The sequence below is a fragment of the Ascaphus truei genome, chromosome 1, assembly GCF_040206685.1.
Source record: "Ascaphus truei isolate aAscTru1 chromosome 1, aAscTru1.hap1, whole genome shotgun sequence".
NCBI lineage: Eukaryota > Metazoa > Chordata > Amphibia > Anura > Ascaphidae > Ascaphus > Ascaphus truei.
This window is the reverse complement of record NC_134483.1, coordinates 393,166,914-393,183,276: the sequence shown is the minus strand read 5'-3', so window position 1 is coordinate 393,183,276 and position 16,363 is coordinate 393,166,914. Positions and strand designations below refer to the sequence as shown.

The 16,363-nt window shown below is 42.8% G+C and overlaps 1 protein-coding gene across 1 annotated transcript in view; it reads left to right on the top strand.

The window, feature by feature from the left end:
- Nucleotides 1-16,363, top strand: part of CPE (carboxypeptidase E) — a 103,640-nt gene that overhangs the window by 49,502 nt on the left and 37,775 nt on the right. The window contains exon 2 of the mRNA XM_075611997.1: nt 15,485-15,681. Within this exon, the coding sequence (XP_075468112.1) occupies nt 15,485-15,681 (197 nt within the window). The remainder of the gene's footprint in view (nt 1-15,484; nt 15,682-16,363) is intronic.

Below are 16,363 nucleotides of genomic sequence, written 5' to 3'. Positions count from 1 at the left end.
AGCGAGAAATTAGGGCTGAGATGTAAGGAGGGGGCAGAAGAGTGTAAAGCTTTAAAAGGGAGGAGAAAAGGAGGCGCATGCGCGATAGGAGGGTGAATGGAAGCTTAGAGATTAGGCTCCGTTCCCCCCGGCGCTTATAATTGATTTTACTGCAGCAGAAGCGCGAACATAGCGGTAGTTTAAACGTGAAAGTGCTCATAAACATTCAGTGATGGCATCGGGCAAAACAGTGCGCAGAAAAACCCAGCCGGTATCCAATTATTTAAAAAATAAAGACGCGGCACGGACAGACAAGCCAGAGATCCCAGCACAGCCTGCCACATTAGACCCAGAAATGGATACCCCGGCCGGTGGATGAGGCAGAGGATCTAGAAGTGGTACGGCGCAAAGATATGAAAGAATTCTGTGCACAAATGAAAACGTTTTTCAACTCTGAACTCTGGGCTCTTAGAAAAGACGTTGATGCACTGGGGGAGCGAACTGACGCTCTGGAGTCCAAATCTGATGAAACCGTTTTTGCACTGTCTCAAACACAAAATCAAATGGCCACCCTAAAAGATCAGGTCAGATCCCTGGAGGACAAAATAGAAGATGCCGAAAACAGGGATCAGCGGTGCAATGTCAGGCTGAGAGGGGTGCCCGAAATCCATCACCGACCCAGAGGGGTTCTCCACGAGGTGGTTGAAGCACCTCTTTCCAGACATGGCAGAAAGAGATCTCCTTCTGGACAGATGCCACCGATCGCTAAGGGGGAGACCTCAGCAAGGGGACCCCCCAGGGACCTAGTGATCCGGTTTCACTGCTACCGCACCAAAGAGGAAACATGTAGGATCTCCAGGGAAGCTAAGGTCATTGAGTTTGAGCAGATAAAATTTCAGGTATACCAAGACCTATCCCCAGCTACGTTAGCCAAAAGAAGAGCTCTGGCCCCCGTTACAAGTACACTGAGAGATCAGAAGATATGGTATCGCTGGCTTTTCCCGTGTGCGTTCTTAGTGCTAAAAAATGGAGTGGCACATACCCTAAAGAATGCAGAAAACGGCAAAGGTTTTCTTAAACGAGTCTCTGGATCTCCACAAAATTTCCCTTGCCCAACGGCAGCTAAAGATGGCATACCCGCGCACTTATGGAGCAAAGTGGGGGCCGCCCGGCCGGAAGACAGACCTGCGGAAGACGCTACAAGCTCCATCTAAGGTGCCTTTCTCTACAACCGTTCCCGGGTACATATGACTCCACTACCCGAATTGATCAGGGGGACCATCGGAAAATTCGACCGCAATGGACCTCTATCGGATCCCCTCCTGACCCCAGGATATGATATCTGAGATCTGCACCGAGATCAGACCCTCTTGCAGTTTTTGAGCAGTGGCCATCTTACCTTGTTCCTTCCCGGTAGCGAGTGGGAACCTCTCTGGCTTTCGCGGGCTTATTCAGTGACGTCATCGAGCAGTGCCAATCCCGCGAGATTTGGGTTACGACGCCTGCGCACAAAGAACAAGTCGAAGCGGCACTAGGAGATGACGTAAACACAACGGTAAACAGCAACGGAGGGGTTCCCGTCCGAGGGTCTCCATCATCACCATCAGCCACGGAGGGGCAAGAGAGACCGGAGATGACCAGAAAGCCAGCAGATCGAGAACGGCGGATGAGTCAACCGGACCACCCCAAGGGGGGATTAGATACATATGACTTTACCCAAACAAAGTTCCCCTAATAGTTTCTAGTCCCTAGTAATTATTAAATAAATGGGGGAAGCCGAGAGAGGGAGGGACGGGAACGGTAGGATAAGCGGGTCTGACAGACAAAGATATGTGAAATAAACAAATCTATAGTAGGGTAAATAAACCCACATTAACCCATATCCATCGACAAAAGTATACATATGCATTATGAACTATGAACTCTATGAACTATGCATTATGAATAATTATCAATAGATATAGTGCAACGAAGAAAGAGAGAGCTGCCTTGTTATCATATATAAGGATATGTAAATTGCAAGCTAAGTGGACGTTGTATCTCCAGTGTATATATTAAGCATTATATTTATATTATGTATAAGGTATTTTATATATATTGTATATGGAGGAAGGGGTATATAATATGTAGTGGGTAATGTGTATATACTATGTATCGATCATATACTGTGTATGGTACATGGCATAGCGAGTGCAGGTTTATAGGTCTATAGTGTAGGTATATAGTAGATGTTAGCAGATGCTAACAACTGCTGACCTCTATATGTTAGCAGATGCTGTCCTTTATATTAGCTTATTCACTACGTTTATATTAGCTTATACACTAAGTTTCACTATACTTCACTATATACTAGGTTGGTGGCCTTGGTATACTATATACTATAATCTATTCTTACTTTATTCTATTTGCTAATATATCCACGTGTCTAAGGAGTAATAGTCAATGATAAAGACTACTTATAGACAAGAGATAGCGCGGGTATATAATGAGACACGGCACTAAATTAAGTTAAATAAATATTTTTTTCATTAGTACTGTATGTAATAGGGTTTAGGAATTAGGGGTGTGGAGATGTACATAGTTTATAGTTTTCAGACAGGAGGGTCTGCACATATAACGTTGGATCATAGATCTATTGAGGTCAAACATAAGGCCCTATATATTAACAATAACATTAATGATAGAGTTTGTTATTAGGGTTTCATTTATTTGGTGTCAAGATGTAGTTTTATGCAGGGTTGAAATTACTATTTAGATTAAGTTATGTAGTTTTCGTTACAGTTTTCTATGATAAGAAGTTCTAAAGTTCTGCTGAGGTGAATATACACAATGATTAACGGTAGCGCGCCGGTGGGATTACCCATGACGGCGTGCATGCGTTCTCCGTTTCAGTCCCTGAACAGATGGGATCGCAGACAAGTCCCAGGGAAGTCGGGTCCCAGCAGGAAGGAGAGATTTCTTCATAAGACTGGGCCTATGGACCAACCCCGTGGGCGCAAGAGCCACACTCGGGGGCTCCCGAGATGGGCTCTTGTCTCTTCGTTATTTTTTTCAATTTTATGTCTGTGTTTTATTTATTTTCTGTTTTTGGTTTTATCCCTTTCGTTTTTTCCTATGTTTTGTCTGCCCTGCCCATTTCCCCCTGTCGTCCCCCCTCCCTCCCCTCCTCCCCCCCTGGGGAGAGACATCAGCCCTGACGGGGCATGAGAGCAGTTGAGCAAGAACACCTAGTGGGATTGGATAAGGTGAGACTGAAAGAGGACGACTCTGGTAAGCTGATAATCATCAAACGGCTGCTTTATACACATACTAAAAGATGGCGTTAACACTAATATCTCACAATGTAAAGGGCTTTAACAGCTCAAGCAAACGAAAGTTAGCTTTCACCGAGTATAAGAGAAAACAAGCGGACATCTTACTATTACAAGAGACACATTTTAGCAAAAATTGCACCCCTAAGTTCCTAGATAAAGGCTTCTCCCAGGTTTTCTTATCTGTGGCAGCTGTTAAAAAACGAGGAGTGGCATTTTAATCAGGAATAATATCCCGTTCAAAGTGCAGTCAACTAAAAGAGATTCGGATGGCCGTTATATTATTGTTGTAGGTACGATTCGGGGGCAGAATATTACGCTGGCCTGCATGTACGCCCCTTGCGAGCAGGACGCGGTCTTCTTTGATTTTTTTTTCAGGATCTTAAACTCCATGGCCAGGGGCTGCGTTGTGCTCGCGGGGGACTTCAATATGGTCATGCAACCACACCTTGACAGATCAGGGGGACGGGCTCAGACAACAAAGGTGTGGGAAATTCTCTATGCAGGGGCCTCAAAGCCAATCAACTAACAGACATTTGGAGGGAATTACACCCAGCAGATAGAGACTATACGTTCTTCTCCCACCCGCACGGCTCTTACAGCAGAATTGATTTCTTTTTTGTCTCCTGTTAACTGGTTCCTTTGGTTACCCGAGCTGGGATCCATGATATTTCATGGTTTGACCATGCACCGAAGAGCTTAGGTGCAATAATATTCAAACTGATAGACCAGGGGCGAACTGGAAACTTAACGAATCAATTCTAAAAATCCCCGAGTTCTGTGATACTATTGGTAATGAAATAGACCAGTTTTTAAATATAAATGCCGGTACAGTCGAGTCACAGTTAGTTCTATGGGAAGCTCTTAAAGCGACACTTTGGGGCACATTAATTGGTATCACAGCTAGAAGAAAAAGGGAGAGAGAGGCCAAAATTGTCACGCTCCAAACTAAATTGCATTCACTCTCCTCAAAACATAAAAGTAGGTTGGACACTCAAACCCTACAGGAGGTAAAAGACACCAAAATTGAATTAAATATGCTACTAACCTCCAGGGCTGATAATTTACTGAGTTGGTCAAAGAGGAAATTTTACGAGAAAGCGAACAGACCGGATACAATGCTGGCCCGCATGCTAAGAGACAGGCAATCTAAGTATAATATCCAAGCTATACAGGCAGTCCTCGTTTTACAACGCTTCGCTTTACAACGAACGGCTTATCCAACGCTATGCAATGCATACCTATATTCATTTTTACAACGCCAAAATGGCTTATCCAATGCTCTTACGACGCTTTGCAACATTGTGTATGTGTGTATATATATACACATTCACATAAACAACGTTGCAAAGCGTCGTAAGAGCTTATATATATAATATTATACTATATAATATTATATTATACTATATAATATATTATTTATTATGTTATATATATAATACAGTATATACACTATATAATTTATGTGTGTGCTGCATATCTTATTGCCTGCATAAAATATTTGGTGTATTTTAGTGTTAAAAATGCCTTCAGGAACGGAACCTTTCATTTAAACAGTGTTCCTATGGGAAACGTGTTTCGCTTTACAACGTTTCACTTTACAACGCCATTTTGAGTAACGCATTGTGTCGGATAACCGAGGACTGCCTGTACGCTTAAAATATGGTACACCCACATCCAACCCTAAGAAAATAGTAGAAGAATTTGGTGAGAAAGTGGCACATAATACTAAAACGAGCGGAGCGCTGAGAGATTTCCTAGTTAACTCAAATCTGGAGAGATTGACGGAAACAGATAGAGAGGTATTAAGTGCAGACTTCTCTATCGAGGAAGTATCACAGGCCATCAAGGAACTTAAACCATCAAAGGCTCCCGGGCCAGATGGTTTTTCGGGGCTATACTATAAGAAATTTGTCATGGCACTCGCCCCGAGGCTGCTCCAAATGTTCAATGCAATTTTAGCGGGAGCTCCCATCCCCAGGGAGATGCTGCAGGCATCTATATCACTAATTCATAAGCCCGGTAAAGATCCGCTGGACTGCAAAAGCTACAGGCCAATATCATTAATTAACACCGATATTAAAATATATGCCAAATTACTGGCCAATAGACTTTGTCTCATCCTACCCAGACTTATACACCCAGATCAGGTCGGATTTATTAAGGGGAGGCAAGCAGCGGATAGTACCCGATGATTCATTGATCTGTTGGAATTGGCTAATACAAAGAACACTCAAAGTATGTTGTTAAGTCTGGACGCAGAAAAGGCCCTGGCCCTATTTAAAGGAGACGCTTGCGGTATTCGGCTTTGGTGATCTGATGAGTGGGGCGATTCTCTCGCTGTACTCAGGCCCTACTGCCAGGGTCATACATCAGGGCTACCCTTCATTGCCATTCCAAATAAAAAGTGGCACGAGACAGGGGTGCCCACTATCTCTTCTCCTATTTGCCCTTTGTATCGAACCTCTGGCGGCACAAATCAGAGGCAACCCAGACATCTCAGGGTTAAACGCATATCGGCTTTGGTGATCTGATGAGTGGGGCGATTCTTTCGCTGTACTCAGGCCCTACTGCCAGGGTCATACATCAGGGCTTCCCTTCATTGCCATTCCAAATAAAAAGTGGCACGAGACAGGGGTGCCCACTATCTCCTCTCCTATTTGCCCTTTGTATCGAACCTCTGGCGGCACAAATCAGAGGCAACCCAGACATCTCAGGGTTAAACGCATATTCCCAATCTCATAAAGCGGCTCTGTATGCAGATGATATCCTCTTGATTATCACAAAACCCCTTACCTCCTTTCCAAACCTGTTTGACCTATTGGACAAATTCTCTGGGATCTCGGGGTTCAAAATAAACCAGTCCAAATCTGAGGCCCTCAATGTCAATCTCCCCAGACACATCGAGAAGTTACTAAAACTGAATTTCAAATTTAATTGGCAACAGAAATATATAAAATACTTGGGTGTCCACATCACCAAAGATGTCAAAGACATATATAAAGCAAATTATCCCAACCTGATCCGGACTCTAAAATCTGATCTACATAGGTGGGCATCCAAGAGGAAATCCTGGATAGGTAGGATACATAGCGTCAAAATGAATTTACTCCCCCGTATCCTATATCTTTTCCAGACGTTACCAGTGCCACTCAGAATGAAGGACCTGCACTCACTTCAATCTGAAATCTCTAATTTTATATGGGGAGGTAGAAAACCAAGAGTTAACAAAATAAATATGGAAAGACCTGTACTGGCTGGACGCCTTACAGTATTGGCCTGGTATCATATTACAAAGCGGCACAATTAAGCCAAATTGTTCAATGGCAATCCAACCCGCAAAAAAAAAAGGTGGGTGGAGCTTGATAGTGCTGCTTGTTCGCCATTAGACCTCAGCAGCTTGATTTGGTTACCTAAAACAGCGCGAAAGTACGCTAACATACCGCTCTCCTCAATGACCAACTCGCTGTCAATCTGGGAGGCTACTAGGGTAAGGCAGTCCCTCACGTCAAAACATACTATGATGGCAACCCTTTGGAATAATCTCGAGTTCACACCGGGCAGTAATATTTCAATCTGGAAACAGAAAGGATACAATCGGATTAAAGATCTGGAGGGATACAACAGAAAGGTCAAAACATTCGACCACATCTGGCTAGAAAAAAATATACCCCACTCAGAATTTTTTAGATACTTCCAGATCAGGGCATTTTACAATAAATTTGCCCCATACCACCCACTGACATTTTTTGAAAAGCTCTGTCTAGCAGAGACCGACACGAAGGGACTTACATCACAGCTATACGGAGAAGTGATCGGTTCTGCTGATCAGGGACAGCAAGTACCCTCTTTCAGATCCCAATGGGAATCGGATTTAGGAAAGAGCCTAGAGGATGAGGAGTGGAACGCTATATTCTTAGCTACAGCAAAAAGCTCCATATGCACCACTCTCAAGGAGAACGCATATAAAGTCCTCATGAGATGGTACCTTACCCCGCTGAAATTATCTAGGTTCGTGCCAGGATCCTCCCCGCTGTGCCCTCGACAGTGTGGGGAATCGGCAGACCTGTTACATATGCTGTGGTCCTGCCCGCGGATCTCCCCAATCTGGGAGGAAATCAGAAATTGGATTCAGAGGATTTTTGACCTCACAATACGCCCGGACCTCTTGCTGTTCCTTCTGAACAGACCATTGGCGGGCCTTACCAAAGCAAACAATAAACTAATTGCCCATTTTGCAATAGCAACACGGTGCGAGATCGCAGCATTATGGAAACGCCAGGACATCCCAAACATCCCAAAGATTCGTAATCGCATGTGGTTTATCTGCCAGATGGAAAAGTTGACGAGTTTAGTTAACAACACTGGCACCAATTTTCTAAAAGTCTGGGCGCCTTGGTTGGCCCAGACAGATATCCCGGGGATTGAAAGCAACACAATCTGGCTATGATACAGTAGATGCAGGTGCGTTCTCCTTGGGAGGCGACAGCTTGCCTTACTCCATATAAACGGACCCCGGGACAGCAGTACTGCAGAGTCAACAATAAGGTGACGTTTAAGACTCTAGGAGATCGGTCTCGACCGTCTTGTGTCTCGCGAAGGAAGTAGCGCCTCCAATCTCCCCCCCCGACTTCCCAGTCCACTCCCACTCCCTACTCTTCCCTTCCCCCCTTCCCCCCTCCCCCCCTTTTTTTTTCTTTTTCCCCCCCTTTTGGTATATTGTTACTATGTTATTATTTTTTACTATATATCGGTCTGTTTTACTGATCACTCAGTCCACTGTGAATCACTTGGCCGATTAGGGCCCGAAAAGCCGAGTGATCTCACTCCGTTGCCTTGTTAAAATTATAACTTATAATTATAATTTATACGACGAAATGTATTGTATGTTTTACATTATGCCTGTACTATCCAATAAAATTTAAGTTACAAAAAAAAAGTGAGGAGAAGAATGGAGTGTGAGATGCGGGATTTGATCGGAAGCGAGGAGAGGGATTTCATGAGGGGAGATGCTGAGACAGATCTAGAAAAGAGTAGAGTGATTCTGGCAGCAGCATTTATGATAGATTGTAGTGGAGACAGGTGAGAGGCAGGAAGGCCGGACAGCAGGAGGTTACAGTAATCAAGACGGGAGAGAATGAGGGCCTGAGTCAGAGTTTTAGCAGTCGAGCAACAGAGGAAAGGGCGTATCTTTGTTATATTGCGGAGGAAAAAGCGACAGGTTTTAGATATGTTTTGAATGTGAGGGACGAATGTGAGAGAGGAGTCGAGTGTGACCCCTAGGGAGCTTGCTTGTGCTACTGGGTTAATGATCGTAGTTCCAACAGTAATGTGGAAGGAGGTAGTAGGGCCAGGTTTGGGAGGAAGTATGAGGAGCTCTGTTTTAGCCATGTTGAGTTTAAGGCGGCGGGTGGCCATCCAGGATGATATAGCAGAGAGACATTCAGAAACATTGGTCTGTACAGCAGGTGTAAGGTCAGGGGTTGAAAGGTAAATTTGTGTGTCGTCAGCATAGAGGTGATATTTAAACCCAAAAGATGTTATTAGGTCACCTAGAGAGAGTGTGTACAGAGAAAAGAGAAAAGAGAAGAGGTGCCCCCACAGAGAGATCAATAGAGGAGGAGGAGGTGTTAGCAGAAGAGACACTGAAAGTACGATGGGAGAGGTAGGATGAGATCCAGGATAGAGCTTTGTTCCGAATGCCAAGAGTATGGAGAATGTGAAGGAGAAGAGGGTGGTCCACGGTGTCAAATGCTGCAGAGAGGTCGAGTAATATGAGCAGAGTGTAATGACCTCTGTCTTTGGCATCATGGAGGTCGTCAGTTATTTTAGTGAGGGCTGTTTCCATGGAGTGAGCAGTGCAGAAGCCAGATTGTAAAGGGTCTAGTGGAGAATAGGTGTTTGTTTCTCCATACAAATATTTCCCTTGCCAAATGTTGTGGTCTAATTCTACCACCTCCATGCAACAAATAGTCTGCATTATCAGCCTTTGTTTATTGTGCATTATCAGCCTTTGTTTATTGTGCCTCCTTTCCTGAAAGAGCTTACAGCCTTATTGTAAACATGTTCATCCTGAGGAAGCAGAAACATGATAAAAGCTGTTTTACCTCTTTGGCCAGCTACAACATCCTCTTCAATCATTAAATAATATGTTAAAAGATGAGTAGATTTAATTTCTTGATGATTGTGCACACAGTACAAACCATATTGTACTTTAGTTTCATTAGAAAAAATGTGATTGCATGTCTATTCTAGGTTAATTTTGAGCACAATTTGTATGATTATAGTCCAAGGTTTGAACAAGCTTTCTATTATAACCCCCTTTTAGAGTTGCTCATAACTCTCTCAAAAATGTACCACTCCGTCTGAAATGTTGGATTTCAGGTCGAATTGGCAAGGTGAATATTTGTGGAAAGTAGGGGCACAATCCATTCAGGTTTTTTTGAGTTACACGAGTGACAAAACTACGTGTGTTAATAGTTTTCAGCCATTAGGTTAACATGGGAAGTTTTGGGCCCCTTTAAAGAGAAAGATGGATGAAAGAGGAAGTTAGGGATTTGTGCTGAAATTTGTAAGGTGACATGCAACATTAACCCCCCCCCCCACCCATGCTTTGCTGATACAGTATCATAATACATAACGTCACAAATGACATAACTGATGACGTTACATACGACATCACAAATTATATTAACCCATCTCATCAGTGAATGTGGGGTGGATAAAGGCGATAATGGAATTGATGAAGTTGACATCACATATGACAGGATGTATGTAGCACACTAAAGATTACTACTATAGCACCGTGGACAATTTCCACAGCGACCAGCACTGAAAACTGTTTATTCCTCCATAGCTATCATCACAACCTAGAATGGGAGATCAGGGTGGGTGGGGGGTATTGAGAAGCCAGATACTTGTGGGATGCGGAGGATGGGTAGAGAAAGGGATCAGAGAATATTGATACTTGAGAGGGGTAGAGTGATAAAGGGTCCTCAGATATTTGGGGAGGAAAGGGGAACAAAGGGATCACAGAAACCTGATGCATCTGCAGGGGTGGAGTGAGAGACACCAGAGAAGCCTGATGTAAGGAAAAGAAAGGGGTTGGACAAGCCTCATTCTTCTGGTTGGCAGTTGGAGAAAGGCACCTGAGAAACCTAATGCTTGTGAGGTGAGAGGAGAAAGTGATCAGAGAAGCCATATGCTTGGGGGGCACAAGAGATAAAGGGATTGGAGAAGCCTAGTGGTTTTGGGGAATGGAAGGAGACAAGGATCAAAAAGGTGTGATGCTTGGGGAGGTGAGGAAGAAGGGTCCAGAAAAGCCTGATGTTTGAAGAGTAGGGGGGGAGGGGGCGGGAAATGGACCGGAGAAGCTTGGTTCTTTGGGGCTAAATTCCACATTATCTGATGTGATAGGATCATGTCATTTGTGATGTAATATGTGATATCATGTAGAGTGTCATGTACTGTATGATGATATTAGCAAAGCATGGGAGGGGGAGTTAAGGTTTCGTGTCACCTTAACTTAGAAATTTCCAGACTTTAAGGGTTTGCTTATGTAGCAGGGCCATCCCTGGCTACTATTCTGCCCTTGGGCTGGCAGTAAACCCTGGTACAATCAGGTTGCCAGTAGTTGGTATGAGGTTTTCCCCCTCACCTTTGGTACCGCACGTGAGCGACAGTGGGGGGTGGGGGAGGGGTTGGTACATCCTGTTGTAGCTGGGACAACGGGGTGCCCGCCTCCTGGCCCTACTTAAGTCGGTTACACTTACAAACATTAACAGGTTTTTTTTCAATAGAATATATATATATGAAAAAGTGTTTTTACATTTCAAATCTGTGTAACCACTTTTTAAACCTGTCAATCAATTAATGATAGTCATTAGTGACCATTAACTGAAATATACATTATTATAATGTATGTTATCAAATGCTTGCAGCTTTCACTGTTTAGTCAATAAACCCCACAGTGATATATAAACCAGAATTTTATTTGCACTCCAATTACATCTTCCATGTGCATGACTTTGCATACATTAAGCAACAACATAGTTCTGTTTAATCTTATTCCAATTGTGTTACTCAACATTGCAATACATGGTCTATTGCTATTGCATTTTACTGCTGTTTAAACAAATTTGGTGTGTGAGCATTCTTCATATTTTTGGGATGATTGCTAGGAAGTCATTACAAGTGATGCACAGACAATGATATCACTTCTGCACAGCTGTAATTACCAGAGCCCTTGGTATATTTCCCTTGGTGACAGTTACAGTATATTAGTGGCCCAGATCTTCAACTATTTCTCCAAAGGGACCAAATAGGAACATTTAGAAGTTGAAGGGCCACCAGCTTATTGTAATGACATTTAAAAAAAAACACTTCAAAAGTATTATATTTCAACATTTTACGGGCATTCATAATATCTGTACCATATATATTTACATTACATTAACCTAGAGGTGTCCAAGTGTGAAAAACTACAGTTACCTGCTTATGCAACTAGTATGAAATTAGCAGCAGCATCCAAAGGCCACATCAAGGGCCACATTTGGCCACCAGTTGAAGAGCAATGGCCGAGATGCTTCAGATTTGTTTTGTGGCGTGTTTGGCAGTATGGACAGGCCTATCAGACAAATGTGAATATTACAGTCTTAAGTAACTGCAGCTTGTTAAACATTTAAATTCACTTTACCGCCAGGAAGCATTAACGTTTTAGCACATCTCTGTTGTTAAGCTATAGTGTACTAAGGAAAATGTTGCCGTTTTAGTTCACTAAAGTGTCCCTTCACAGCTCTAACAGTAAGCTAAAAAAAAAAAAAGATCAGCCTCCAACTGGAATAAATTACCAATACCGTATGTTGAAAGAGCTATGAATCTTTGTGAGCAAGGGCCCCGAGGCTAAAAAAGGTCACCTTGTAATTCTGCAAAGGTCTGATTTATCCATCCCATTCCTCCTAATGTTTCTGCAAACTTGAATTTCTCCTAAGATTGACTATTTATTCATTCATGTATTAATGGCCTACTCTCTAAATCCTGACCTCTTTCATTTTAATTCACTTACACTGCTATATGAAGTCTATTTAAGGTAGGGTGGATGCGCTCAAGACCCACACACATACACCTCTCTCGCCTCTGTCCGCTCCATGCTGTTTCCTCCTCTCCTTGGCCCCACCCCCAGGCTCCTCACACCACACCTCCTCCTGATTGACTGCTGCTGGTAATGCAGCCAATCAGGTTGAAGCAAGCTGCCCATCCCCCTAGGAAGAGCCCTGCTCTCTCCCTGCTAGGGGAAAACCCATGGCCACTCAAGCTGGTCAGGTCACTATGTCCAGAGAGATAATACCAGACCCGTACATGTCCTGTATTACCTCTAACTTTTACTGCACAAAGGGTCCAAATACAGGACAGACCGGTTCAATACTGGACACCTGACAACCCTAATTTAAGGTGCAGTCCCTCTTTGAACCAAAAGGAACCAATGTTGGGGAAATGCATAGGGGTTGAATGTGGGTGATTAATGCATTTTTGTTCATCAAAATCAGACATCTCTAAATATTTTTGAATATTAAAATTAAAAAAAAGTGAATTTATATGCATGCTGAATCGAGACTTTTGCAGGGATTGATTTCCTCTGCCTACTCCCTTTTGTCTAATGCAGACATATTTCTGCAACCATAGCAATATTTGATTAAGGAAGCCAATTAGAGTAAATTATTTAAGTTATATATTTATTCATATAATATATATGGGACAGAGATTCTGCTCTCCCATTGCTTTATTTGTGCATCGATAGCACTTACATTGTGCTGACAATGCACCCCCCCCCCCCCCCCATCTAACCAATGTTGTATCTGAGTTTGGAAAGACATGTGCAAAGAGCAAGAAAGATAAAATACCAAGTAATAATACTAGTAATAATATTGATTAATAGCTGCAATAATGCAGAATGAAGTAAAACGGTAGCTAGTGTTTATTATAGCACATGAGAAGGATAAAGGATATATAAAGGCACTACGAGGATGGAGAATGACTGCTCATTTTTACATTTTACAAACACTTTTAATATTTACAGAATTCTAAGTAATTATTACATGACAATAATAAGTCAGTTCACACTGTAGTCTGTCCCCCCTCACAATACTGTCTTGTAGGGTATCTGTTTTCACCAACCCAGTTTTTTTCCCCCTGCTCGCTGATTTTTTAAAATGGTGTATTCAGTGATGGATTTTAAAATTTGCCGCCTTTAGGCACTTGCCGGTTTGGCTGTCTCCTTTCTGCCGCCCTCCTGCTCCTTTGGCACCCCAGCGTCAAATGACGCCGCGGACGTCAAATATATGACGTTGCACGGTGGCGCGTGGCCATGAAAACGCGATGTCGTGACGTCATGGCAACGAGACGCCGTGTGCCACCACGTTCGTGACGTCCGTGGCGTCATTTTATGCTGGGATTCCAAAGGAGCAGGATGACCCTATTAGGTCTGATAGGTCAGGGAGTGCGGCAAAAGCATATGGGGACGGCAATTTTTGCCGCCGCCAATTTTTTCCACCCTAGGCACGGGCTTAACAGGCCTAATAGGAAATCTGACACTCGGTGTATTTAAATGCTACTAAATTAGACAAAAAAAAACCTAAATTAATATGGCTGCATATTAATAATATTATGTAATAATAATTAAATAAGCAGTTTGGTTAGTAAAAGTTGGCTACACATGAAATTATGTTTTTTTTTTTCTATGGAGGGAGTCCTATTTAGGAGGCAACCCATTGACTAATATACCACCTTTATAACACATGGAGAGATACCTGTGAACACATCTAATATACCTGGGAAATAAACCTAATTTCATTGTCACATAGCTTATTTCTCAGGTATCTCAGGTGTTCTCCATGGAATCTCTCCATGTGTGGCATAGATTAGTGTTTTGGGAGCTATACAAGTCAATAGTTACCCTCCCAAACACTTCTCTCCCCCTCAAAAACCCATGTTTTAGGGTAGATTTGGCTGACTAATGTCAAATAGAGAAAGGGTTTGAGTACCTCGCACCAAACACTGTTATAGTAGAGTAGTCGATTGGAGATTGTGTGCTACCAGGGAGATAGACAAAATGTCAGAATAAAATGGTTCGTACCTGGAGTGTACTTGGTGCACAACTATATTAGGGATTTCTGTAAGTGGCAAGTACACTCCAAGTACGAACCATTTTTTTCTGACTAATGTCAAAGTTAGTAGAAAGAAAAAAAGTGTGATTGTAGGCGCTCCTTTCTGAGAGAAAATCAAGTGCAATTATACTGTGTTAATCAATAAAATAAATAAATATATATATAGTGCTTAATAAAAAATATAACCGATGTAACCGTGCAGTATGTATATAAGTAATGGTGTTTGATGTTTCCGTGGTTCAAGTGGCACAGTGAACTACTTTAATGTTACTGTAGCTTCCTATTTAGATGATGCAGAGTAGGGCCGAGTCCCCGGTGGCCGCTGCTGCGTGCGCTACGGCGTGTGCGGCGGGAACAAGATCCGCTCCTCTATGGTGCCGGGCCCAGTGGCTGCCTGCACGCGCATATAGAGATCGCGATTTGCGATCACATTTAGTAAAAGGCAAGGATTTTGTGTTTTCTTGTGGCGACGGAGCACTTGTCACGTCACGGTGGCGGTTCAGCCAATGAGGGCGAACCAGCTGAGGGACATCATGGCCACGCCCCCATATCATGATCTCCTGCAGCTCGACCATAGATCGCGGCTTTCCCCCGTACACGCACCGCCAGGCGCGCGTGTAGCAGTGAATACTAGGGCCGTAGCCTTAATGGCACTGCTGGGTATTACAGTATATCAATGAGTATTATAATCAATACCCATTTGTTGTGGTTTGTTGGGGATTCCCACATAGTTTCTTTATTACTAGAGGTTGGCATTGCCAACAAAATGAATCATATATTGTTAGATTTGTGCAGCTATAACTTTTAAGTGGATACCGCTTGCTTGAAGCACCCAGAAAATGAACATCTGCATTCTTATTGTCTGTGGCTTTTTAACATTTGTTACATCGAATTCTTAAATCTGAAAAAAAAATTCCTCTTTTTGTGCAATTAAAACTGTGTCACTGAAGTAAAAAATAAGAAATAATTATTTGGAGCTATCCATGGTCTTTATAGATTTTAATATTTAAATGCAATCCATGTGTTTTACAGGTGAACCCGAATTTAAATATGTTGGAAACATGCATGGAAACGAAGCCATTGGGAGAGAGCTGCTCATTTACTTGGCCCAGTACCTCTGCAATGAATACCAGAAGGGAAATGAAACTATTATCAACCTGATTCACAGTACCCGCATCCACATCATGCCGTCTCTGAATCCAGATGGGTTTGAGAAAGCCGCACAACAGGTTTGTGCCAAAATTAAAAAAGTAATCTGTATCATGCTGCTGAGTAGAGATGTATGTATGTATGTATGTGTGTGTATGTATGTATGTGTGTGTATGTATGTATGTCTTTATTTGTATGGAGCCATCCATGTACAGGCATACCGCGCATTAACGTATGCAATGGGTCCAGAGCATGTATGTGAAGTGAAAATGTACTTAAAGTGAAGCACTACCTTTTTCCCACTTATCGATGCATGTACTGTATTGCAATCAGCATATACGTGCATAACTGATGTAAATAACGCATTTGTAACAGGCTCTATAGTCTCCCCGCTTGTGCACAGCTTCGGTACAGGTAGGGAGCCGGTGATGCTGTTCAGGACGTGCTGACAGGCGCATGCGCGAGCTGCCGTTTGCCTACCGGGCGATATGTCCTTACTCGCGAGTGTACTTAAAGTGAGTGTCCTTAAACCGGGGTATGCCTGTACATAGTGCTTCACAGTGTAATATACAGGAGACAATAATAAGTGACATAATGGGAATAAGTGCTACAGACATCAAAGTGTACATTAGGAAAATTAGTCCCTGCCCCAAACACCTGACAGTGTAAGTTTGTGATGCGCAAACAGGTAAAATTTGCCTCTTTTATATGCGAAAAATGTTTTGTAATCATATTATTTTACTGCAAATTCGCTATTATTCA